Source organism: Eretmochelys imbricata, chromosome 7, assembly GCF_965152235.1.
Source record: "Eretmochelys imbricata isolate rEreImb1 chromosome 7, rEreImb1.hap1, whole genome shotgun sequence".
NCBI lineage: Eukaryota > Metazoa > Chordata > Testudines > Cheloniidae > Eretmochelys > Eretmochelys imbricata.
This window is the reverse complement of record NC_135578.1, coordinates 15,397,440-15,423,753: the sequence shown is the minus strand read 5'-3', so window position 1 is coordinate 15,423,753 and position 26,314 is coordinate 15,397,440. Positions and strand designations below refer to the sequence as shown.

Genomic DNA, 26,314 nt, shown 5'->3' with positions numbered 1-26,314 from the left:
GAGACATGGATGTGGACTATTAAAAACTCTTTAAAAGCTTTGTTTCTACTGATAAAATAAAGAATTACTTTTGTTTTAAGAAGGTAGTTTGATTACTATAGACCACTGGTCAACCTCCCAAAGGGAAGACCCACAGGTGCCAGAACTCATTTGGAATTGCAAGATAGGAACAATTGATACACAGGGTACTGTAGCCGAGGGCCCGGTTTAAGAGTGGGAAAATGGCGAAATTATACCCAGGGATAGATAAAGGCACAAGACATCAGACCTAAGGGGGTGTACACAGGGGACAGAGGTGCAGCTAACTCTGTAGCAGTGACATTTCCCTCTCTGCTGCAACTGTCTGCAAAACAAGGAAGAGGATTAATGAAAAAGGGTGACCACAGAAGGAGGACATGACTCGACAGTTTAAAGGGTTCCTGCCAGAGAGATTGTGAATAGAACTGATGTATGCAGTAGCCAATGATGATACTTGTCATGAGTGAGCTTTGTATTAATTCATGATAAGAAATGAAACTGACTTTTGAAAGGTGCTATTCTACACTCTTGATAAACCAATTAAGGGAACTTCTGTACTAAGCACCATCGTTTATGCATCCTCAAGAAGCTGTTAAATGTGAGCCTTGGTACTTGACAACCTTCTTGTTTGTCTTCTGGTGTTAATAGTTTCCAGGGCGTAATTTGTGTAGTACACTAAGGTTTTATTTTACAAACAAGATCCATCCCTTTTAGGTGTAACTATGGATTGTATTTTCTAAATGGACAACCTACCTAATTGTCCCTCAGTAATTGAGAATCTCCACTCACTGATATATTTTGCTTTCCATAATCAAATCTCCGAACAACTTTTCATGAGTGATGTACCTGAGTATTCGGATTCTAATATCTAAACTGTATCGTTAAATCTATTTACCTAAATTTGGGTTATTGCTGATTATGTATTCTATGTATCATATGACTTTTAAGAGCTAACTTTTTATTTGTGGATAACCTAAGCACTATACCCAGATGTACAAACCCTTTTTTCCCAACCTATGTATTATATACTTTTTTAAAATTCAGCTTTAATAAAATTTTTAAATCTAACTTGTTGCAGAAAGGTTTCCCTTACTATACTGCATTTTACAAGAGATCCTGTCCAAGTTCTTTAACCACACGTTGCATCAGGAAGCTTTATGAAATACTTGACTGCAAAGTCAAAGTCAAGTGCAACCTGCAAAAGAAAAAGAAAATGCCTCTGATTTCAGGCTGCCTTAGGGCAGATATTGTGGTGTGTTTGAGAGAGAAAAATATCCATCCGTGTCTCCAACACAGAGGCTTGGTAGTCTAATAACCTTATGCCTTAGCCTTTCACATGGGATATGCTCATGAAATGGATATCTATGATAGGAGTTCATATTCTAGAAAAGCATCTGTGAGAATTAGGATTTTGGATTCTTTCAAGCAGTTTTACAGCGTTTTCTTAGTACAAACCGTGGGATGAAGGCTTGAAAATTGGGGGTGGGGGATATGTAGTAGGTGCTGCTGGGTAGGAGAGATGGTGCAGGGTAGATTAAATGACATTGAGTGGGATTGAATCCATGTGCTGAGATCTGTGAACTTGTTTCTGTCCTCTGAATGCAGGTTGTCATAGTTACTGTAGCCTATGTATGCATAACACTTCAGTGCCATACAAACAATAAGCCTTCCTAAAGCCTTGTGACAAGAGCTGTAGTGTCTTACACATGGTGAATCTGAGGTATAGAGAGATGAAGTGACTTGCTAAGGCCATAGATTACATAAGTGGGAGAGCTGGGGGATCAGGTCTCTTGGTTCTTGGCTTCCAGCTCAAGGCTTAGTCTGCCACACAACTTTGCATCAAACTTCTGCAAGGGTTCATTTCCAACCCAGAGTATTAGTGTCTGAATGAAAACAGGTGGTCTTCATGGAGATATTTACTTCATGGCAGAATTATATTAGTATAGTTATGTCCTGTGGGGACATTCTTATTCTGGAATAAGAGTGTCATTTTTCTGTTCATCTTGTATCTCTTTCAGAGCATCCTGCATCCACTTCACTTAGTTCAGGAGATCTGAGTGCTGTTTAAAAAACACAACTCAGATGCAGGCATGCGTAAAGTGTGCATTTGTACAGCTTACAGTGACCGCACTCAAAGCTAACAATGGGGCCCATCAGACTTGTAGTTGGCCACTTGCATGCACGGTTATTTTTGCATGTGCATTTGGATGTGGCTGACTGAAATTCCTAAGGTCTCCCTTTCATTTCTGCGTGGTGCTCCTATTGATGCACTGTGCTGCAATGCAAGATACGAGGGAAATATCAGCAACAAACCTTGAGGAAGAGAAGCAAAGTTAAAACAAGTATAATTGCCCAATAAACTGTGGGTGTAACTCCAGCTCGTTTCTCTCATTTTCTGTGTCCCAGAGAGCTTTCTCAGTTGTTATAAAATAACTTTATCTTCAGTGATTTGAAAGGATACATTAAGAGGATGATGTTCTGTAATGTGATAGATCTCTAAAGAGAGAATCACGTTGGGAGGCATTGTTACAGATCAAGTGGTCCGATAAAGCATTTCTATGTTCTAATACTATTTCAGAGGCTGGGATTTTCAGTATAATTCATGCTTTGTAACAAATAGCCCTCTAAGGTTTAGTTTTGTCTGGCACTGGAATTTTGTAATAGACTGACTTAAACCAAAGAAAATGGTAATTGTATCTGCACATCAGTAACAGGAGTTACTGTAATTACTGAGGCATACAACAATCACGTAGATGGACAAACACTTCTTTTAATCCCAGATTAGCATGCTCTTTCTGTTTTTAACTGGATTCCTTCTGAGCTGGTAGCAGGAGGGCTGCTGCTCTGAACTCTGTGCTCACTTCTTATTGCTTTGAGTGGGGAATCCTGCTATGGGTTTCTGTTTTTTTGTTTTCACACAGATCTTGTTTTTATAGGCAAATGTTCCGCTTTCTGTCTGTGCTCCATGCTGGCTTCTCCTGAAATGAGATGAATTTTCTGTTTACGCATCATTTGTGCTTTTGATGGCTTATCTTTACAGTGAGACACGCAACATATTTGCGTCAAAGATTTTATGGGGTCTGTCATGGTTCAGAGCAGCTGCACCTATATTTCCCCCAGTTGTTCAGCAAGGGTACCCACTCTCAGGTTTTCAGTTCCCCAACTGTTGCCTCTTCTGGGTGGACTGGAGACCTGCATCTCTCTCCATCTGACCTGGGTGTTTCTGGGCTATACAGCTCCCTGCCTTCACTATATATTTCCCAGAAGACAGTCTGCCTAAACAGACCTGATTGCTTTCTCCTCTGAGATTGATAACAGAATGATCACTACAGATACGTTACCACACAGTTTACTATGCAAGTTTACTTTATTTTTAAGGTACAAACACTGCAGAGAAAACCTATTAACATGTGTGTAGGTTCTTTCATTGTTTTTAATAAGCTTACCAGAGTCCATCCCAACTCTTCATAGGCTCTGGCAAGAGTGATCTTTCAACACCCCACCCTAGGTATTTCTTTGTGGTTACAAGTTCACCAGAGCTTCAGCTCAGAAAAAGCACCCAGTCTTATGAGGCCTCAGTGGGCTAAGTCCTTCCAGTCCTTCCCTAAGAATTGGGGTCCCCTGTTGACCAGGAGTTCTGTCTGTTTTCTGGATCAGGAAGAAGTCCCTGAGTCAGCCTAAATTTAGGTTTCTTATCCAAAAGTCTTTCCTCCTGTCTGTGGATCTCTGGAGAATCCAGTTTGAACTAGTATATGCATATTTCCTGGGGAGGGTGGGGGCTCAAAGGCTGATAACTGAGGAAGTTCATTAGCATCCCCCTCTCTAGTAGAGAAGGTACATGCAGTTCCCCAATAATACATACACAGTTGCATTTTTAATACAATGTACCCCAAAGGTGTTAACTTAAATATTATTGACTTAGGGTTAACTCAGTAAAGTTTAGCTGAATTCCATGAGGTTTGTTCAGTATATTACAGGACATTGTCTGTCTGTCACGGAGTACATTTCCCCAGACCTTGGAAATGGAGAATTAAGTAATTTTCAAGACGAGGACAAATCATGCAGTATATACAGAGGATGAACTAATAATTTTTCACCTGCAGTACATATTTGCCTGTTTTGGAGCGCAATTAAGTGTTGTACTGTAATGCTGTAAGAGTACCTGTGGTACCCAGTAATCTCCTAGAATGTATTCTTTCTCCCTCGAAGAAAGACCTTTCCAAGAACTGTAGTGGGGGAAGAGTGGAGGAAGCACAACTGTGTTCCCTTTTTGTCAGTGGGATCCACCTCACCCATTTATTAAGTAATGGACACCACTGTGGTCTGTTTTGACTCATTGGATCCATAGCTACATCTGATGCCTTGTAATCTCCTTTACCCGTGGTTAAATTGTGCCCTAATCAAGTAGTTTGGAAGCTGTGGCAACGTCAGGTAAACTTCTAAAATGGAGATTATTAAACAGTGATAAAAATAAAACTTTCAGCACAGTAGTTTCTGTAGTGTATACTTATTATATTAAATTTATTTTAGGGTATTTCCACTCTTTCTTTTCAACATGCCATGGAGATGTTTATGCTTCCCAAGTCTCTTGAGGAGTGGTGGAGAAGCTGGGAGTTTTGGCAGCTAGGTAGGGGATGGTGGTGACTCCTGGAAATAAGCTGGAATTGTGAGATATGCACACCAGCTGGATGGTTCTTCTACAGTGATCAGCACTGAAATGGTTAAGTGCTGATACTTTAAGGCCATGTCTACACTATCACTTACGTCGGCAAAACTTATGTCACTCAGGGGTATGAAAACAACACACCTCTGAGTGACATAAGTTTCACTGGTGTAAATGGTAATGTGCATAGCTTCTCTCACGGCATAGCTACTGCCGCTCCTGGAGGTGGTTTCATTATGTCACACAGGCCACATCATTTTGGCAATGGATTTTTGAAGAGAACAAATTCTTCAGTGAAGTAGCTTTCCTGAGGTTTGGCCACTTTGCACAATCCTCTCTCTTCTAGGTATCTACTTGAATTGTCAAGGCACAGTCCATGGGGAAGGGATGTCCACTTCTCACTTCAAACAAAATTATGTCCTTGTTGACCACCTCAACAGAGATGTCTAGGACTCAATAGGCCAGAGACTGAGTTATCCTTCTTACACCTGTTCTATAGTTCTGAGGACTGATTTCCTGGGGTGAGCATTTTGCACAAGATGCAGACTGTTTAAAAGCTGCGGGAAAGTGTAAACTCCTGAAGACACAGGGTATGTGGGCCTCCTTTCAAGTGTGTTATGAAGACTAATATGGCTCTCTACACTTCTTGTATCCGTACTAGAGAGGGGAATCATTTCTGTAATTGCTGTGGAGAAAGCTGGAAGTCTTTTCCTTAAACTCCCCATCTTATTGGCGGGTGGTGTTCCTGCACGGAAAGGTTGAGTGCTACTGATGGATTGAGGCAGGTGGGTGGGTCCTAATTCAACCTGGTTATAAGGGAGGTGGGAATGGAAAAGCTAGGGTGTGTGCGGAGGAGTCCTGACAGAGCAACCCTAAGAGCAGCCAAGTCTGGGGAGAAGGTTTGAGCTGATTGTTGTAGCTTATTTGGTAATAAAGCCAAATCCAGGAAACAGATGAATTTGGATTTTATACTGTGGCATTGCTTGTAGAATAGTTTGGAAAGAGATTTGGAAAGATGCTTGTATATCACCTCTTTAGTTACGAGAGTGAAAAAAAAACCTGCAGTAATCCCCACTCCACCTCTGTAGTTGTAAGGATAAAAATGAGTAACTGAATTACGGTGAATTTACTGTATGGTCTTTGTCCCCCTTCTCCCCATTTAAAAACCAGGTGGCATAGATTAAAAAAACAGGCGACTGATATTTTACAAATATCATTTTTTAAGTATATCGCTGTTTTTTTTTCTCTTTAGAAATACAGAACCTTGTTTTATACATCATGCCAACTTTAAAATTCTTTGCTGCCACATAAGGAATTCCTCATTTACTTGGAGTTATCTGTGAGACTTGCACTGAGACACTTGACTGAACTATTTCAAGTAATTTGCAGAATATATGATTGTTCAGTAGGTACAGGAATCTGAATACCTGTCTATGTCAGTGCATTTACCCTGGCCAAGTAAAAGTTTTTCATTTTGATACTGATTTTAGGCTCAGTATGCCAGCAAAACAATCCATAACTTACTATTTAAGATAATATTTATAGCTTTTGTAAGCAAGACATATTCTCTTGCATGTCTTGCCAGTTTGAGATAGTAAAGCTCTTCCTGCCTAGAGGTGGAGTTTCATGTGAAGGAGAGAGAGCAACTTTTACTTGGACTCTTCTGGGAAGTTTTCCCTTTGGAAGTAGCCTGTGTATAAATTAGTGGTGTAGACAAATATAAAACGCAGCAGTAGCTTGTATCTTGTAATGCCTTTCTTCCATGTTTTCAAAGTGCTTCTCATGCACTAGCTAGTTAATACTTACAAAAGCAGGCGAGCAGTATGGTAACCATTTCACAGCTAAGGGAGACAAGCACAGATGTGCCCAGATTCCCATATTGAGAATGTAGTCAACCATTAGTAGAACTCTGGTTTCCTGACTTACAGCACCCTGTTCTAATGGCTGGGCAACCCTTCTTACTTGTGGGGGTGGAATTCATAAGGGATTGTGAAATTAAAGTCTGCATGAGAAGACATTGTGGGCCTGCCCTTCCTAAAATGTGTGCACACAAAACATGCCTTTAATTGCAGGCCCATACAGTTACACAAGGGCCACACTGGGCCTCACAGAAAGCACTGAACTCTTCAGCTGCTTCCATGCGACATGTGGATGGGGAGAGAGGCAGTACAGTGTAAATGACAGGTGAAGATTATGATCTTGTCTCTTATGGGAATTCTGCAACAGCGGAGCTTTTTTCATATCTTTCTTCAACATCATTACTCTTCACACTTGTCATTCTGCTTGTTACAGTATATTATGAGCTTCTTTAAAGAAACAAGATAGCACACTGCCCTCTTGACAGGTAGAACAATGATTAGAATTTTAAGTACTTATTACAGTGGTGAAATCAGAACAATTACTCTGTCCTGGCTTCCAGTCTCCTGCAATGCAATTATTTCAAGCTTCTCTGGTTTCAGAAACAGCTGCAGTTTGTTTGTTTTGAATGCTGATGGTCATTCCTCTTCCATTTTCCTGCTCTTACCACTTTGTACCTTTACCCTGTAATTGGCTGTTGCTCTTTTTCAGAAGAAAAGTAACTGGTGTCCTTCCATCCACAGAAAGGGCCCTCATCAGGGACTGACAGAGTGAAGAAAGGTGGATCCTATATGTGCCATAAGGTAAAGCTAAAAGACCCACAGCAAACCTCACTGGTTTAGCTATCAGGTTGTAGTTAGTAATTACTGCTTTCTATTTTTGTCTACATTTATTTGTGATTATCTAATGAGACTAAGCTGAAATAAATATATTAGGCTATTAATATATAATAGGAACCTGATACTTGGTACACAGGAATAGTTCAAAAATACTGCATAAACATTATATGGTTACATTTTTTAATTGCTCAGATAATTATCATGGTAGTACCCTTGAAAGGATATGTAAATATCTCAATGAAGCAAAGTCAGGTTCCCATATTACCAGAGGTGATAAAGTACCAGTTTTCCACATCTAGAGACATGATCTCAGAATTTAGCTGTCCCATCTCCATAGGAGACAGTAGGCAATTTTGTCATTGATCTCCACCTACTGGTCTAGTTGATGCCACTTCTAGGAATGTCTAGGTTTGACGTGATGCGAACTTGGTTGTAGACGCTCCACATTATTCAGTACAACAAACAGCCTCTTACAAAGTTAACCAAACCAATATTGTATGGTACCATTTTACTCTGGCTTGACATGAGAGCTTGCAAAAAGAGAATTTACTTTTTGCAAACATTGTCAGATCCAGGCTTGCAAAGTTATTGCAGTGTGAGTCCTTAAAGGTTACTTCACTGTTCCATCATTTACAGGACAGTATTTGGTAAAGTCCTCAACTGCCGGTACTTCCCACATATCATGTGTGCTCTCCTGAGTACTCTGGAGACCCCATTGTACTATGTCCTGTACCATTCCATTCCAGACCTTGATGATTGTTATCACTGGAGGAAACGAAACCTATCTTCTCTTCCAGAGGATGGTGTCATTTATGGTTCTTGCATTTTTGTATGTGGAGTTTCCCTCGCAGTTCGCAACCATTTTCAGTATGCACTCTTGAAGTCAACACATAGCATTCAGTGTTTTTTTGAGGGGTGTGTGTGCACGGGGGAGAGGGGGTTGATTATCTTTTTATTATAGCAAATATTACTAGAGATCTTGGGGGCTTCCATAATTTTTTTTTTCTGACCACAACCTTCCTTTTTAGAACAGATCTTAAAATAAAACCTTGTTGTGCCCAGGAGTCAATTAGAAGAGGATTATTGGAGTTGTTCTCTGTTCTTTTCTAATGTTTAGGAGATGTTTAATGTTTAGGAACCTTCTACAAGTTAAGCAGATGTACTTATAAGTGCAAAGGCTTTTGACAATGCACATCTTATTTCTTAAGACTTTTGAGAGAACATGGACTTTTTGGAATTTCCATTTTATAAAAAGGTAAATGTGCCTATGTTAAAACCATTTATTTTATAAAGCACGGTAATTTAAGCAATATCTGATGACATTTGATCACAGAATTACTCTAGTCATTGCTAAAATTAGCAAGTAGTCATGGAAATATGCAAAATAATATTCTCCAGAATTCAGTGTGTTGCCTTTTTTGCTGTAAGGTAAAAAATTCGGTATTGGAGAAGAGAACTGATGTTCCTTTCTTTTTAATAATCATGTTTCCAGAATTGCAGAATGTAGCCAATGCTCATGTTCCTTCTGTAATTTTCTTGCATGTAGTTCTCTACCATGTATTTTTCTTGCATTTTGGGAGCTGTAAGCATTAAATCAACTAAATACTGGTGAAATAGGAAAATTAAAAAAAAAACAACACTACCTAATCTGAAAACATGTGCTCCACAATTCCAGATTAAATTGGTTCAGGGTAGTATTACTTAAACTGCATTTTAAATCGGAATTAGTGTAAGGAAGGAACACACACAACTGTGCCTTGCTATGTTATAGCTATACTGCTATACAGTGAATAGGCATATTTCACAGTCAAGAACTAAATTATCCCTGGTTTTTAAACATCCTTCTGCCTCTGTGTTGATGGGGAAGTTATGCCCAAATTCAGCAAAATAAGGGGTAGGAATAGCTTTGTACTGCACCTTTCATATGTCAATCATCTCAAGGCACAGTTGTTAGTTAGATCCTGGTGATGCAGGAACTGTGTAGGTAAATATAAAAATGTCAGGTACTACTGAGTTTGTGAAAGTGACTGCTACGGAGACTCTTCAGTAGCTTGCACACAGTGTTGTGGATTAGAATGCAAGATTAGAGAGAGAAAATATTGGAACCGTCAAATAGGATTATCCTTCACTCATTTTGTAAATTGCAATATAGTCTTCAGATTGCTTCTGGACAGTTGTCAGAGACCGGAGTTAGTCAGGATGAAATCCTTATGGCAGTGTAGCACCTCCATCTTCCCTCCCCACAAGCCCTTTCCCTAGGGCTGTACTAGCTTTCCACTTGTTCAAGTCTAAATCCTAGTTTAGAAGCTGAACTCACCAAGTTCAGAGGTAAGAGTGGTGCCAGCTGAGCCAGGCCAATGTGAGGGAAGCTGGAGCATAACTCCTTTTTGCAAGTGTGTACACCTGCAGTCCTACCACACTGCCTCACCAATAAACCATGTTAGCTGCAAGAATGCTGGTAGAGCTTATGCTTACGTCAGTATCCTGAAATGACTCAGTGCTTGCTGAGATGAATGGGTGCAAAAAAACTTTCCTTGTGTTACATAGGCTCCCCACACAAGGGAGAAAAGGGGAAGCGCTTTAGTGGACAAGCCTCAGAGGAACAGGGGAGGAAGCAGATGGTCCCAATAGGGGCTTAGGCTAATAAAGTGTTAATTTTCTTACTAATAGTAAAACTAGAAAAGCTTTGAGCAGATTGGAAGCAAGAATATGACAAATGGAGAAACTGAGAGAGCTTCAGAGAGTTTGGGAGGGCTGTTAGTCTGAGATGATGGGACTCATTGTTTGTTCTTTCCTCCCAAAGACTAACATTTCACTAATGCTGTGGTGAGGGATTAATGGATTCCACATGAAAGCCTTTTTGAAATGTTACTCAATCTCATGTAAACATTCAGTCCAGTGATGTTGCATCTCTTTGCAGAGAGAATTTAACAAGAGGCAATAACTAGTCTCTTTCTCTCTCTATGTCAAATATAGGGTTTGCATCCGATGAAGTGAGCTGTAGCTCACGAAAGCTCATGCTCAAATAAATTGGTTAGTCTCTAAAGTGCCACAAGTACTCCTTTTCTTTTTATAAGGTTTTATGGAGTTTTGAAACTGGATTAACCCTATTCTGGAATTCTGCAGCTGCATTTATTGAACCTTCTTGTAAATATTTTCTTAATCTATAAAATAGATTGATGCTCCAGCTGTTTTATTAATATTTTCACTGTGTCCATCTTAGACCAGTGTTGCTACTCCATACACTGCTAGTTGTGAAGGATTGAACCTAAGAGTTCAAACTTCTAAAGCCAAACCACTTTTTAGTCTTTCTCCAAAGTGTGCACTGTAAGAAGTATCTTGCATATTACACTTTCATCACCTATAACTCAGTTACTGCTTGACCAACCTGCTTCATACTTCCAGGAAAAATTATTCAGCCTGCGAGGAAACTTATATGGACAAAAGGGTATATCAAAGTGTAGGACTAAGATGTCAAACATACGGAAATCTAGTTGCAACCCTGTATAACACCATTATATTTATGTTGCTCCCTTCATAAATAGCCACTATGTGTAATGCCAGGGCTTATCTGAGTGAAAGGGGAGCCATCAAACTGAATATTTTAAAATAGACTAATTTTAAAATAGACTAAAAAAATCACTTTCTGATAGAGCCCTCCTTTTAGCAGCATGTCCTGAAACTTTAGGGATTTCTTTCTTTCTTTTTTTCTTAAACAGCAGAAAAGACTTTATTGCTAAGGGTCTTTTCAATTAGTCATTTTCTCTCTTGTTAACTGACTAGAGAGGGAAATAGTGAAACTGACTGCACCCCACCTGCTACCAACTGCAGAGAGTAAAACTGATGTGTAAATACATCCTCTGCTACTTTCATTTTTAGTAATCTTCATTGTTACTTGTAAGAATAACGGTACACCATCCGTGACAAGTGTGACTTTCAGTTTGAGAAAGAGCTTTTACCCAACAGGAATGTGTTGGGTGATGGGTTGTTGAAGAGAAACTGGTAAGAGATGGAGCTTTCAGCTTGGATAGCAGTGAGAGACTTGAAATTATTTCTGAAGAGTTTGATTACTACCATCTTACAATAGCCCTTCAAGTCTTATTGATTTAACTCCCAGCTTCTGGCATGAACCACAGCTGTGGCCCAAACTCTGTTCACATTACACTAAAAACATGTCCCTCCTTTTGTGTATTTGTTCAGATTAAAAACAAACCCATTCCATTCCTTTCCTTCTCAAAGCCTGCAGCTGGTAAATCATCCTCATAATTAGATTAAATTTCCTGTGAGAATGTAAGGTCACATTTTCTGCACTGATTTCCTTCTTGGGTGAAATCAATGTCACACGTTAATTAGCAGCTTTGATTAAATTAACACTGGAATAGAATCTTCTTTACTGATGAATAATGTGACCCATTTTAAAGGCTTTTAAAGATTCAAGTCTTTTTTTAGGTGTTAAAAGTAGGCTGTGTATTAAGACCAAAAAATTGTATAGTACAAAGAATTCTTTATTAGATGCCTTTTAAAAACCATTTAAATTGATTCCTCTGCTCCCTTTAGAGTTGGCAAAGGGTGTGGGCGGGGATGGGGGAGTGTGTGTGAGAGAGAGAGCGAGCGAGAACCTTGCTAACCACTTTATTTTCAAAGCAGATAGTCTTGTAAAATGTAGTAGGATGCTGCTTCTTGTAATATCATGAGTTGCACAGAGCCCTCTGCAGCATGCGTGGCAGTTACCGTACACAGTATTTTTGCTCAGGGCAAAAACCGTTCTCTGGGTTCATCGTTTTTACCTGTATCAAGAACTATAGCTTGAATTTTTCCTTAGGTGGAGGCACTTAACAGTTAATGGAAGTAAACACCAGTGAAGTGTCTCCACACTGAATGGGCAAAACTTGACTGCACTGAATTTGGTTATACAAAGGAATCCACTACTCGGCCTATTATCCTGGAATATAAGCCACTACAAAGTAGTAAAATATATTTACCCGTCTAGAAAGCAGCCTGTCCCCATTCCTTGTTCTTGTGACTTTCCTTCATAGGCAGAGAGACATCAGATTTCAATTCAGAACTAGTGATTGTTTTACGGCAATGCAACGTCTGAAGAAGGTGTTCGTAATGTCAGATAACTGACGGGCCCATAATGTTGTGAATGGCACAGACAAACACCTTTAGGCTGGAATTTCCCAAGGAGTTTCCCTTTTTTGTGCAGAAACCATGGGAGCGTCTACACTTCCAATGACTTTTTGCAGTGAAACTCAGAAGTTTCACCGCACAAAGAAAACCACCTCCACGAGAGGTGTACAGCTCTTACTGGTGATACTTTTGTGGTGATGAGCAAGTGAAGACACGTTCTTCCTGTTTACACAGCTTTTAGCCTCCACAGGATATCCCACAGTGTCTACAGCGGAGTTGTGGGCAGAGCGGTCACCTAAATAGATATCCACCCCCCCTTCCTGTAAAGCCCCAGGAACTTTGAAATTCCCCTTCCTGTTTTCTTAGCAAGTGCTCACTTATCATCCGGGAAAGTCCCGGACGACTGGAAAAAGGCTTATGTAGTGCCCATCTTTAAAAAACGGAAGGAGGAGGATCCAGGGAACTACAAGCCAGTCAGCCTCACCTCAGTCCCCGGAAAAATTATGGAGCAGGTCCTCAAGGAATCAATTCTGAAGCACTTAGAGGAGAGGAAAGTGAAGGAACAGTCAGCATGGATTCACCAAGGGGCAAGTCATGCCTGACTAATCTAATTGCCTTCTATGACGAGATAACTGGTTCTGTGGATGAAGGGAAAGCAGTGGACGTGTTGTTCCTTGACTTTAGCAAAGTTTTTGACACTGTCTCCCACAGTATTCTTGCCAGCAAGTTAAAGAAGTATGGGCTGGATGAATGCACTATAAGGTGGGTAGAAAGTTGGCTAGATTGTTGGGCTCAACGGGTAGTGATCAATGGCTCCATGTCTAGTTGGCAGCCAGTATCAAGCGGAGTGCCCCAAGGGTCGGTCCTGGGGCCGGTTGTGTTCAATATCTTCATAAATGATCTGGAGGATGGTGTGGATTGCACCCTCAGTAAGTTTGCAGACGACACTAAACTGGGAGGAGTGGTAGATACGCTGGAGGGTAGGGATAGGACACAGAGGGGCCTAGACAAATTGGAGGATTGGGCCAAAAGAAATCTGATGAGGTTCAACAAGGACAAGTGCAGAGTCCTGCACTTAGGACAGAAGAATCCAATGCACCGCTACAGATTAGGGACCGAATGGCTAGGCAGCAGTTCTGCAGAAAAGGACCTAGGGGTTACAGTGGACGAGAAGCTGGATATGAGTCAACAGTGTGCCCTTGTTGCCAAGAAGGCCAATGGCATTTTGGGATGTATAAGTAGGGGCATTGCCAACAGATCGAGGGACGTGACAAAAATGATTAGGGGACTGGAACACATGACTTATGAGGAGAGGCTGAGGGAACTGGGATTGTTTAGTCTACAGAAGAGAAGAATGAGGCGGGATTTGATAGCTGCTTTCAACTACCTGAAAGGGGGTTCCAAAGAGGATGGATCTAGACTGTTCTCAGTGGTAGCAGATGACAGGACAAGGAGTAATGGTCTCAAGTTGCAGTGGGGGAGATTTAGGTTGGCTATTAGGAAAAACCTTTTCACTAGGAGGGTGGTGGTGGAATCTCCTTCCTTAGAAGTTTTTAAGGTCAGGCTTGACAAAGCCCTGGCTGGGATGATTTAATTGGGGATCGGTCCTGCTTTGAGCAGGGGGTTGGACTAGATGACCTCCTGAGGTCCCTTCCAACCCTGATATTCTATGATTCTGTGATCTGGTCAGGTGACAATGCCTGCTCCATGGAGAAAATGATCCCCTGCTTGGAGCAATGCTGAGCTACTGGAGCTGATTAGTGTTTGGGGAGAGGAGGCTGTGCAGGGACCCAGGATGTCCCGTGATCACTCCGCCCCTTCCCACAAGACCTATCGTCAAAATGGAGAGCTGCACTGTGGAATAGCTGCCCTCAGTGCGCTGCTCTCATCGGTGATGGAAGTGCTGCAAATGTAAACACACTCTGATGCCTGTGGAAGTAAGTGAGTACACAAACCAGCACTTTTCTTTCACCGGTTCACTATCACCGTTGAAACTGACAGCGCAAAAACTCTGCAAGTTTAGGCATAGCCACACAGTAAAAGTTTTTTGCTGTGCTTTGATCTACTCCCATTTCAAAGTGGGGTCGATCAAAATGCACTACAGAACTTCTAGCGTGTGGCTGCAGGGTCTACATGGACACTTCAGTATGTAGCAGGACACTACTTATTTCTTAAACCCCAGAACTTTAACACACACAAACCAAAACACAGAGGGAAAACAGGCTGCTCCATACAGTAGAGAAGCATAACTCACCCCCACCTTATTCTAGACTGGCTCTGCTGACTGACTGACTGAAAATCCAGATCACATGTTTTCTCACTGAGCACCTGGCCTGAAAGAAGGACCAGGAAAGACTCTGAGAATTTAAAGTGATGGTTTCAATATACTACAAGGCAGTTAGGTGCCCAAGTCCCAAAGAAATTAAAATGGAAGTTGGAGGCTTAAATTACTTACTTTCCTTAGATGATAGAACACCACAAATTATTTTGTATAGCAGAGATTGTTTTGTAAGTATATCAGAATTAGAGCTGTGTGAGTAACTGACTTCTTTTCCAGTTCTCTGGCTGTTCTGAAATATCAGAATGTTTTGTTTGATATATTTTTAGGGTATTTTAATTTTAATAAAATGTAAGTAAATTTCAAAACTGACATTTCAAATCAAAAACTCAAATGGTTTGGTTTTTTTCAGATTTTTTGAGTCTTTTTTTTTATTAAAAATTCAGCAAATTTGATGTAAATTAGCTAAATGTTTTGGTTGACCCAGATCTGCTTTCGGGGGAGAGGGGAGAGAGTTTTTCTGATGAGAAATTCTTATCAGAATGACAACTCCTCTACAGACTTCATAGGCAAGTAAATTTATCCTTCATCCTAAAGGATCCTGAATGACTTGTATACAGTACCAAGGGACTGCAGCCACCTCTGAGGTGTAAGAGTAGCAAGTGGTACACAGCCTACAGCACAGCAGCAGAAGAGTGGGGAAATGTTGGTAAACTAACATTACAGTAAACATCTTACCAAAAAAAAAAAAAAAAGGGCCTGGAATCTGTAGGGATGGTTTTATCCTCAGAATGGCTATTTGCAGATGAATGATTGTGCAGTGGTTCCTCTGGGAAGTGCTAAAACTTGTCTGACATAGCAAAATCTCTCTATACAAATTTACTTTGTCAAAATGTAACATTCACAGAAAAATGGAGCAATCTGATAAATTATCTGATTGGAAAAAACTGGTTGGAAAATCGTTCTCAGAGTAGTTATCAGAAGTTCACAGTCATGCTGGAAGGACATAACAAGAGGGGTCCCGAAGGGATCGGTTCTGGGTCCAGTTCTGTTCAATATCTTCATCAGTGGTTTAGATAATGGCATAGAGAGTACACTTATAAAGTTTGCGGATGATACCAAGCTGGGAGGGGTTGCAAGTGCTTTGGAGGATAGGATTAAAATTCAAAATGATCTGGACAAAGTGGAGCAATGGTCTGAAGTAAATAGGATGAAATTCAGTAAGGACCAATGCAAAGTACTCCACTTAGGAAGGAACAATCAGTTGCACACATACAAAGTGGGAAATGACTGCCTAGGAAAAGGAGTACTGCGGAAAGGGATCTGGGGGTCATAGTGGATCACAAGCTAAATATGAGTCAACAATGTAACTCTGTTGCAAAAAAAGCGAACATCATTCTGGTATGTATTAGCAGGAGTATTGTAAGCAAGACACGAGAAGTAATTCTTCCGCTCTACTCCGCGCTGATTAGGCCTCAATTGGAGTATTGTGTCCAGTTGTGGATGCCACATTTCAGGAAAGATGTGGACAAATTGGAGAAAGTCTAGACAAGAGGAACAAAAATGATTAAAGGTCTAGAAAACATGACCTATTAAGGAAGATTGAAAAAACTGGGTTTGCTTAATCTGGAGAAGACTGAGAGGGGACGTGATAACAGTTTTCAAGTAAATAAAAGCTTGTTACAAGGAGGAAGAGAGAAAAATTGTTCTCCTTAACCTCTGAGGATAGGACAAGAAGCAATGGGCTTAAGTTGCAGCAAGGGAGGTTTAGGTTGGACATTAGGAAAAACTTCCTAAGCACTGGAATAAATTGCCTAGGGAGGTTGTGAAGTCTCCATCATTGGGGATTTTTAAGAGCAGGTTGGACAAACACCTGTCAGGGATGCTCTGAGTCTAGATAATACTTAGTCCTGCCTTGAGTGGAATGGACTGGATTAGATGACCTCTCAAGGTCCCTTCCAATTCTGATTCTTTTTCTAACATCATGAGCTTTATAAGCCAGCTACTCAGAAGTCAGTCATGCAAAATCCATTTGCACCTGTGAAATTGTGAGAGTGTAAATGAATGACTCTGTGTGTACTTCCATGAGCTATGTACATCAATACAGGGTCCTACAGTGCTATGCAGCCTTTAGATGCTTGCTGGTTGTACCAATGAAAATCTTTCCCTCTAACTCACGAGTTACTGCATGGTTTCACAGTAGCAGCCGTGTTAGTCTGTATTCACAAAAAGAAAAGGAGTACTTGTGGCACCTTAGAGACTAAGAAATTAATTTGAGCATAAGCTTTCATGAGCTACAGCTCATGCTGCTAGGTACAACAGAACTTGTTCTGCATGACATTTTGCAGGGAATCAAAGGATTCTCATCGTAGGCATGTCTCTTGGGGGAAAATGAAACTTCTTGGATATATTTTTAGTACTCTCATTCTTTTTACTGCAAGGCTATATGGTGGTGTGAACTGGGTTCTATTTTTGGCTCACGCATTAGATCAAACTAAATGCCAGTTGTGGAACCTACATTCCTGGAAGGGGTGTTGAGCCTGAAATAAAAAACAGTTTGTGGTTGCAGGGCTGGCTGTGCAGGGGGGAAAATACATCTTTGTTGTGAGCTGGGTGAAATCCTTTTTTACAGGCTGAGTTTAAAACATCATTGAGATTGATAGGCATGAATGCACCTTGCAGTTGAAATAACTGTAAGGATAAGTCCCCACCTAGGACACAAGGAGTATCTGAACCTGCCCGAGAAGTTTTGTTGAATATTGTTTTAGGTAAAGAGGAGTGGGTGTGTGGGAGGGACAGAGGGAGAGGAGGGAAGACAGAACACAGAGGACCAGAGGGATACAGTCAGCTCAAAGGAGCAGCTGGAAGGACTGTGTATGACCTGGAAGACACCTGGGGAGAGGGTGCAAGCTGAAAAGGCTGTTGTTGCTCTGTGAGCAAAAGAAGAAATTTCCTGCTATTTGATTCCTTCTGTGTTCAGAGACTAGGACTTCAGACATTCCTTGTAAATAAACAAGATTGCATCAAAGAAATACGAGTATTGCCAACTTCTCCTCCTAACTGAAATGTCCCCAGGGCCCCAAAATTTGACTAGCCACTTGGATCAAAAAGGGGCAACTCTTATAAATGTCATAAACAAGCACATTTGATCTGGAAGGAATATGATGAACAAAGGAATCCCATAATGTCATTTTTAAACACCTGCCAGTTTAATCACATTTTTAATTAGTGTATGTAGGAAAATCATTAGCATCTCCAAAGGTAAATGCAAAATATTAACTGTTCTAAGCATATTGCAATTCATGAATGTGGACTTCTCAGTTTTCAATATTAAGGCATGCTTCATTAATGTTTGAAATGCTCTCACTATTTGAACATTACAAGGGGAGAGGTGGAGAGATCCTATTCCATTGTTAAAGTGTCTGTATATAAACACAACCAGTTACCTCTGCTTTCTGCAGATGCTTCTAGAATATTTGTCACTTGAGAGTGAATGTTTCCAAAAAGTGAGGAGTGTTCTACTTGATAGGAAGAGGTAGATAAAGACCCCTAGTTTTTATGTTGACCTACATTTTTACAAATAACTCCTTTTGCCTGTCCCAAGTTAACATCATAGTTTTGCAGCTTTAATCATGCTTTCAGTGAATTTATTCTCCAAAAGGGAGCAAAATGCAAAGTCCAATAAATGGTGTAGTGGAAGAGGGAAAGCTAAAAAATTTTCAGTACCTACAGTTTGTTAAACTGAAGTAAAACATACTTCATATTATTTAATACTGCGTGCTGGAAATCTGAAAGGTGCCGAAATGAAATCTCTCCAACTTATTCAAATTTGTGTTATGCTAATTGCTGCAAGTTTCTTACTCTCTGCTAACTGAAAATACGAACTGGAGTGGAAGTTTATCTTTTTAAATCGGTAGTCCAAGGTGAGGGACTAAAGTTTAACCGTATGAAGTTCATTTAATCCTTTCTGAATAATTTCTGGTGGCCCTTCCATTAAAAACTCTAGGCCAAATTTATCCTTGATGCTAGTGGAGCGAATTACACCTGGGATGAATTTGATCCCTTTTGTTGGACTGTAAGTGTGGTAAGCCTGCATATGTTGTTGAGACAGTGCTCACACAAAACAGATATATAAATTACTAATCTTTTCAGATTTTCATTTTTGGACTAAAAAATCTGCAGTATAACACAAAAGTTATCTACACTGGAAACCACTGACTTGGGACTGTGTGTATGTGTGTCAATCCTTGCATCGTCTCCATTGACTGTTTAGTGCTTGTGAACCATTCCTGACTGCCACCACTGAAGATTCAAACCTGTTATGCACAGAACAGGTACAGAATTAGCAGTGCAAGCTTTTGACAGTTCCTTACCAATGTGCTTCAGTCCCAGCAGAGGGGCCACATTAAAGAGAGTCTGAGAGGGTAGGTCACGCTGGATAATCCTGTGCTGCCTCCCTCATATCAGAAAGATTTGAAATAACAGTTCCTCCTCTTACTTTCCTAAAGGGGAACTTCCACATAATTGCAGCCTATTCTGAAATCAGGCCAGCAAGAGAGGAAACAGTCAGCGCAAAATCATTGCTTCCCAAGAACTTCTGAGAGGCAGCTGAACCATCTATCCCAGTGGTTTTGTTTTAAATGAAAATGTTTGTGGCAGCAATATAAGATGCAATATAGATTATATCAGAGTATAGGTATCCCTAAAAAGACTACCAACAGGAATGCCAGAACATAAGATGGTCTTCAGTCCAGTTGCTTTTTTTCCTCAGGATGTCATTCAGTCATGGTCAATAGGATTTTTCTAGACAGATGTCAGTACCTTTCACTTCCAGATCCTCCTTATGTATCAAGACCCTTTGCCCCATTAAATCAGTTTAATTCGATACAAAGAGAAAAAGCAGAATAATAGAATGCCTTGACGACAAATCTTGTGCAATGAGAAAAGGCTAGTTTGCACTCTTACTGTCAAATATTATGTTGTACAGCTACATTGATTGGGTTAAACTGAGAAATATTTGTCTGATCTTATCGCTGTTTCATTGTCCAAACCATGAAGTGCTACACTAGAATCTAATCTGTGCCTTATTAAGTATGTTTCAGTCTTATGTTGGAAATTAAGGGGGGGGGGCAGCGCGGGAGAGAGGCAGGATGCAATTCTAAATTTGACCTATAAAGATCTTCACACATGATCAGAATTTTCAATTCTTCAAATGCATGGAATACAGATTTTTTTTTAAAGGGGAATAGAGGGAGAGATCTATTAGTTACTAATCTTTTCAGATTTTCATTTTTTGACTAAAAATCTGCAGAATAGCGTAAACGCTATCTATACTGGAAACACCTGAAAAGTGCAAGAAAAGTATATTGGAATATACACTGAACTGCATTCTGAAATGGACTTGCATTAAATATATTAATGTATATGTACTTTAAGCTTGTGCAACTACTGTTTACGGTATTTCATCTAAAGTAAATGTATTACAGTTCTCAGTAAGTTAATATTAATTAGGGTTGCCAGGCATCCGGTTTTCGACCACTGCTGCCTCCCCCAGTGCCCCATCGCCCCGGCCCCTTCTGCTTCCGTACCCACCTCCCCATCCAGGACTTAATTTGTGCCCAGGCTTGCTGGGACTGGGTAAGTCTGCTGTGAAAAGTGATATTTGTATGTTTGTTAATATCACTTTTCATAACAGACTTAGTAGCTAGCAAGCCTTAAAAAAAGGGAGGGGGGCAATCAAAAAAAGCAAAAGAAACAACCAGAAAAAAAGACAAGAATGTGAAAAGCACCTTATTTGTGTTTCTATTCTGTTTAGGTCCTGTAAAGAATAGAGACAACTGTATATTGTTTTTATTATTGAGTCTGCAAAAAAAAAACCCTGTATAAATAAATTACAGTGATTTGGACGTGTATATGTGCATATTTATTATTTTTTCCTAAAGTTAATTAAGTATTTTAGGAAAAATTGTCAGAGTGACCACCAGCAAGAGTTTGGTGGCTGCACTCTGCGGCCACCAAAAATTTGTTGCAAGAACCCCATTAAGCTTGTATCTGTAAGCACTGTATTGCTGACTAAAGCATCATAGCCTTTTGTGGCACTGCATAAATAACAGTGCTTTTAATCTTCAGAGTAGTTTACAAACTGTCCTTAATTTTCAGTACATCCGAGGTAGGTAATTATTCCCGGTGTACCTCTTGCTGCATTTGTAACAGAGTCAATTTATTAGTTCCCTGTCCTGAAGAACTTCAACAAAATATACAAAGATGGGGGCGGGAGGTGGAGTGGGATTAAGGGTAACCAAGTGTTTAAATAACTGTCAGGTTTCAGAGTAGCAGCCGTGTTAGTCTGTATCTGCAAAAAAACAAAACAAAAACAAAAAAAACCCAGGAGTACTTGTGGCACCTTAGAGAATAACAAATTTATTAGAGGTTTCAGCGTAGCAGCCATGTTAGTCTGTATCCGCAAAAAGAAAAGGAGTACTTGTGGCACCTTAGAGACTAACAAATTTATTTGAGCATAAGCTTTCGTGAGCTACAGCTCACTTCATCAGATGCATTGAATGGAACGTATAGTAAGAAGATTCTCTCTCTCTCTCTCTCTCTCTCTCTCTCTCTCAATTAGCCTCTTACAGACTGTAAGAGGCTAATTCATTAAGATGTGCTATTATCAGCAGGAGAAAAAAAACTTTTGTATTATAATCAAGATGGCCCACTTAGACAGTTGACAAGAAGGTGGGAGGATACTTAACATGTGGAAATAGATTCAATATGTGTAATGACCCAGCCACTCCCAATCTCCATTCAAACCCAAGTTAATAGTGTCCAGTTTGCATATTAATTCAAGCTCAGCAGTTTCTCCTTGGAGTCTGTTTTTGTGTATTACACATACTGAATCTATTTCCTTCAGTTAAGTATCCTCACACCTTCTTGTCAACTGTCTAAATGGGCCATCTTGATTATCACTACAAAAGTGTTTTTTCTCCTGCTGATAATAGCTCATCTTAATTAATTAGCCTCTTACAGTTTGTATGGCAAATTCCACCTTCTCTGTATGTGTATATATATATATATATATCTTCTTACTATATGTTCCATTCAATGCATCCGATGAAGTGGGCTGTAGCCCATGAAAGCTTACGCTCTAATAAGTTTGTTAGTCTCTAAGGTGCCACAAGTACTCCTGGTTTTTTGCAAATAACTGTCAGAATTTCTCCTTGAGTTTCATCTCTTCCATCCAATAGGCTTTTCCAACTTTTCTCCATCAGCCTGGTGCTTGACTGTGATCTTTGCCAGTCAGTAGCAAACATCATCAGCAATTGAAATGCTCTGGGATATTAGTCTAACCAGCCCTTACTTATGTAGACGTAGAGACAAGCTGTAATATGCACTTAAGTGACTTCTTTTTTCTTCTCACCTTCTAGTCCTATTGCTACAGGTATCGCTGCGCAGCCCGCAGTCAAAACACTCCTGATAGTTCTGCTTCAAACCTGGGATTCCGTTGTGCGGCAGACACTCTGCCAGCTTTACAGTGACAGAACTTGTTGGTGCTCTGAAGCCACAGGGGACTAAAAATTTCACTCCAGGACGAGGAGTTTTGTGGAGCTCCAGCCTGCTGAGATGTGCTGCAGTTACCAATCTCTAGTGAGACAAAACAAGATATCCAGCTAATTAAAAAAGACCGTGTCGGAGAAAATCACCTTCCAAAATAAGTCAATGCTAATCAGAGACATTTAGTTCTATAACTAATCTTTGGGTTGAATTCCCATCTCAACTGTGCAGGTGAAAACATGGAGTTAATGCTATTAATTTAATTAGAAATATTCCAGATTTACACCAGCATAAAACGAACCAGAACTTTCCTGACTGTATTTTGAGAAGGATATTTTGTTTCCGATACTATTTTTCTCTCCTTTAGAGAAGATGCTCTTCAGTACTGAGTAAGTATTTTATGATAGATTTACCTACGTGATCCAAAACCCTCAAGTAGGCTTTACATACTTTGGGAGGAGTTAAAGGAAAATCTGAGCTTTTGTAGCATGGTATTTACTTGTTACATCCTGAGTAATATAGGAAACATATTGTCAAGTATAACTGAGGGTCACGGATGGAAGAAAAACATTCCACATTAACTATTACCCTATATTAGCAATTGGCTATGCTTTTGTAGATTTAGGCTACCTACAAATGTGTAGGTAGCCTACATTTGTAAAAATGTAGTGTAGCTCTTGTTGCTGTCACACCTTGCCCAGGTGAGCAGTAATTTTCTCCCTTTCTAAAAAGTGGCAGTTTTTATTAGAATAGGGATGATAGTCCCACAAAGGAATGAGCATTATTTCCCTTACACTGGAAACTTGTAGCAATAGAAACACACCGGAGATTTCCTTTAACGTCTGTCTAACATTGTGTAGATTTATTTTGGGGGTTTTAAGTTATTTATTCAAACTAGTGGTTTCAAAATTTTCTTTGCTAGTGAATGGCTCTTCTTGTATGAAAGCTTGCATGAAAAGACAGGAAATTTGAACTGAATGGAAAGTTTCTCATAGGCTTCATTGGGAAAACCTTGAGGTTGTCCTTAGATAAGTTTCAAAATGTATTGAAAAGCTCAGTGATAGCTAAATGTAGTTGTGGCTGGTAAATTAACTCAATCATCTTGGGCTTTTCATGTTAAAATACACTTGAATCTTTCTTCTCTAATGTGCTTCACTCTTACCAGCAGAGTGCTGCTGACTCTGGGGCCCAGTCTTAGGGGCAGATGAAAAAGTTTCCACGTCAACCACTTACTCTTTATTCTAACTTTAATCTAATCAAGAAATTTTCTGTTTGCTAAATATTAAGAAGAAGCTCCTAACCTGAATGTGCCAATCCCTTAGGCATGGGTTCTATTCCCAGCTGTTCCACAGTGATCTAGGACAAGTCCTGTGTCTCGGTCTCCCCATCTATACAAAGGTGCATAAGAGTGATTCCCATTTTAAAGTGCTTTGAGATCTATGAATACAATGGGGTAAGTGAGTTTGTAATAGCAATATTTTGTATTCATATTATTCGCTTGTTTCCAGCACTTCTTGCCTATAACTTTGATAGGTAGGTTTTAAAAGACAAAGACATTAGTTGCTAACTTCTGCCCTGGGATAGTGAGTTTCCCGCCGAATGGAAAGCCACTAGAGAGGTTTATTCCTATGGGAGTGACCATGCAGTTCACCCACCCCAGACCCCATTGGCATAGGAACTAAAGTTACACTTACACTGAATTTTAGTCTGTCATGTAAGCCATTAAAGTATAAACATTTGCCAATGCCAAGTGTTAAAACATATCACATAATCATAGGAAAAAGCTGTGGTATCTCAAGCCACTGTTCGGGAACTGTTGGGAAAGGCTGACCAGTTGTGTATACTAAACACGGTGCTCAAAATAGTGCATCCACTGAAACAAATGGAGAGAAATGCTGTCCATCTTAGTTTAAACTTCCTTCGCCATCATAGGGACATGTCTGCCTTTGTGGAAGGGAGTATGCTTTCATGAAAATTCTTTGAGTTATTGTCATTGTTGAACACTGCTTATTTATATATAATATTAAAAAAGTGTCTGGTTCTGAAGCTTTGAAAAATCATAGGAATTTTTGTCTCTAAATGGCAGCTTCAGAATGCTTGTTTAGAAGTGGGGCATGTCTGTCAAGATTTACTGTCCCCTGAGTGACATAGGTGTGAACTTCCTTCTGCTGGTCTTTCATTCTGATGGTTTAACTTGTTTGTTTCATATGTACAGCATTAGCTTGAACTAGTTCCACCTTTTTTTTTTTTTACATTTTTACAACAATCGATCAGAACTTTGATAAAATGATTAAACTGAACATTCTGTAAACAACTGAGGTTTTTGTGTTACTATTCGTCTCACTTCACTCTTCAGCCATCTGCGAAGCATGTGGTTTGTCACTGGGCAAATTAGATATTCCTCTACCAGTGGTCAGAGAAACAAGGTAAACTTCCTTCCCCTTTATTTTACCAAAAGAGAACAATGCCATATTTAAAACTTTTTTATGCTGGAAGATGGAAAGTGGGAAAACTTTCTTGGATTAAACAACTACCTTGACACAAATAATAGTTGAGAAGTTAAAAGTACAATATTAAGGCCTCTAATTTAAAACTAATAAAAAATAAGAAAATGGGTAGCATCCTCTAAAGGTATTTATTATTATTTTTTCAGATCTCTCTAGCCCCCTCTATCCTGTTTACAGGTGACTTTTAAGGAAAAGTCTGGTGAACGATAGCTTGCTGTTTTCCAGTGGTGGTGTGCTAGTATTCACATCCTTAAGATTTAAAAATAAATGGAGGGGGGAAAACAACTTTTAAATTAATCTGTTGTAACTGAATTTCTCACATTGCGACACATACAGGCAGTTGAAAGATGAACAGTACTGCACTCAGGGTTGGAATCCAAACTCTTGGCCTTTTGAGGTGTTTGGATTTGATCCATTATTAAAGTGAACATGGAACAGTGAATTGGCAGATCAGATTTTGTGGTGGGCCTAATCCTTGGAGGAACAGGCTATTTGGACAGATTGATACAATTTATAACACAAAGTCTAAAGCAATCTTACTTATTGGATATTTACTATTTGAAGACCTTACGTGCAATTCATAGGACAAGTCTGAAAACTCTGTAGCAGTTGTTAGTAGAGATGCAGCTGACGGAGAATGCACTTCAATCTTTTTTCAGTCTTCTTCTAGAGAGAGGTAGCATTCTAGTAGCCTTTATTCAATCAAGGAAGACAGCTGCAGTACAGCAAAGATCTGTGTTTTTGTCACTTAACACTTACTTGCCATGAAAGTGATTAGGACCAAATGACAACGTATTACTTTGATAGTGTTCTAGCAAATTCTTTAGTTTTGAAAGTACATATATCTTGAGTGTCTGGGTCACTCTCACCAGAAACAAAGATCAACTGGCCAGGACTAAAAGAAAAGAAATACATTACATGCAGATACAAGACTCACCCATGTCCTCTGGTTCAGTGCCAATAATGCAGATTTGATATGGCTGTAATGCATTTTGAATTTACACTTTTCCAAGTAGTTGGAGCCTTGCCAAATATATTCACAAGAGAATAATTGGAAGCAGTTCAATTGATCTTAAAAGCCCATCTAATCTTAGGGGATGGAAAAATACAGTGCTATGGGAATATTACAGAAGTTGTTTACAGTGAGGAATAGGAGGTAGATTGGACCTTCTTTTAATTTAGATATCCAAATATACCAGCTAAAAAGTGATAGGCATGATTCTGTTTTGGGAGAAAAAGACTTCTCTGCACCAAAAAGTAGAGCTTGAAGTCTTATCAAGTGCTGTGTTCTTTTAATATTTAGATGAAACCCTATTGCAGATGAGGATACAGAATCTGTGGAACTTCTCTTGAGATGTAGATTTCTCCTAAGAGAAATCCAAACCTTATTCAACTAATAGTTTAAGGTATTAATCACTGTTCAGAGAGTGCCAGTCATGAGCAAAACCATAAACTCAAAATCTAAGTATGGTGC

The 26,314-nt window shown here is 39.7% G+C and overlaps 1 protein-coding gene across 1 annotated transcript in view; it reads left to right on the top strand.

Annotated features, from left to right (window-relative positions):
• Window positions 1-24,647, top strand: part of SUMF1 (sulfatase modifying factor 1) — a 79,933-nt gene extending 55,286 nt beyond the window's left edge. Inside the window, exons 8-10 of the mRNA XM_077822291.1 lie at window positions 7,282-7,341; window positions 8,586-8,632; window positions 22,207-24,647. Coding sequence (XP_077678417.1) covers window positions 7,282-7,341; window positions 8,586-8,632; window positions 22,207-22,354 — 255 coding nt within the window. The 3' untranslated portion in view covers window positions 22,355-24,647. The remainder of the gene's footprint in view (window positions 1-7,281; window positions 7,342-8,585; window positions 8,633-22,206) is intronic.
• Window positions 24,648-26,314: the final 1,667 nt, after the last annotated feature.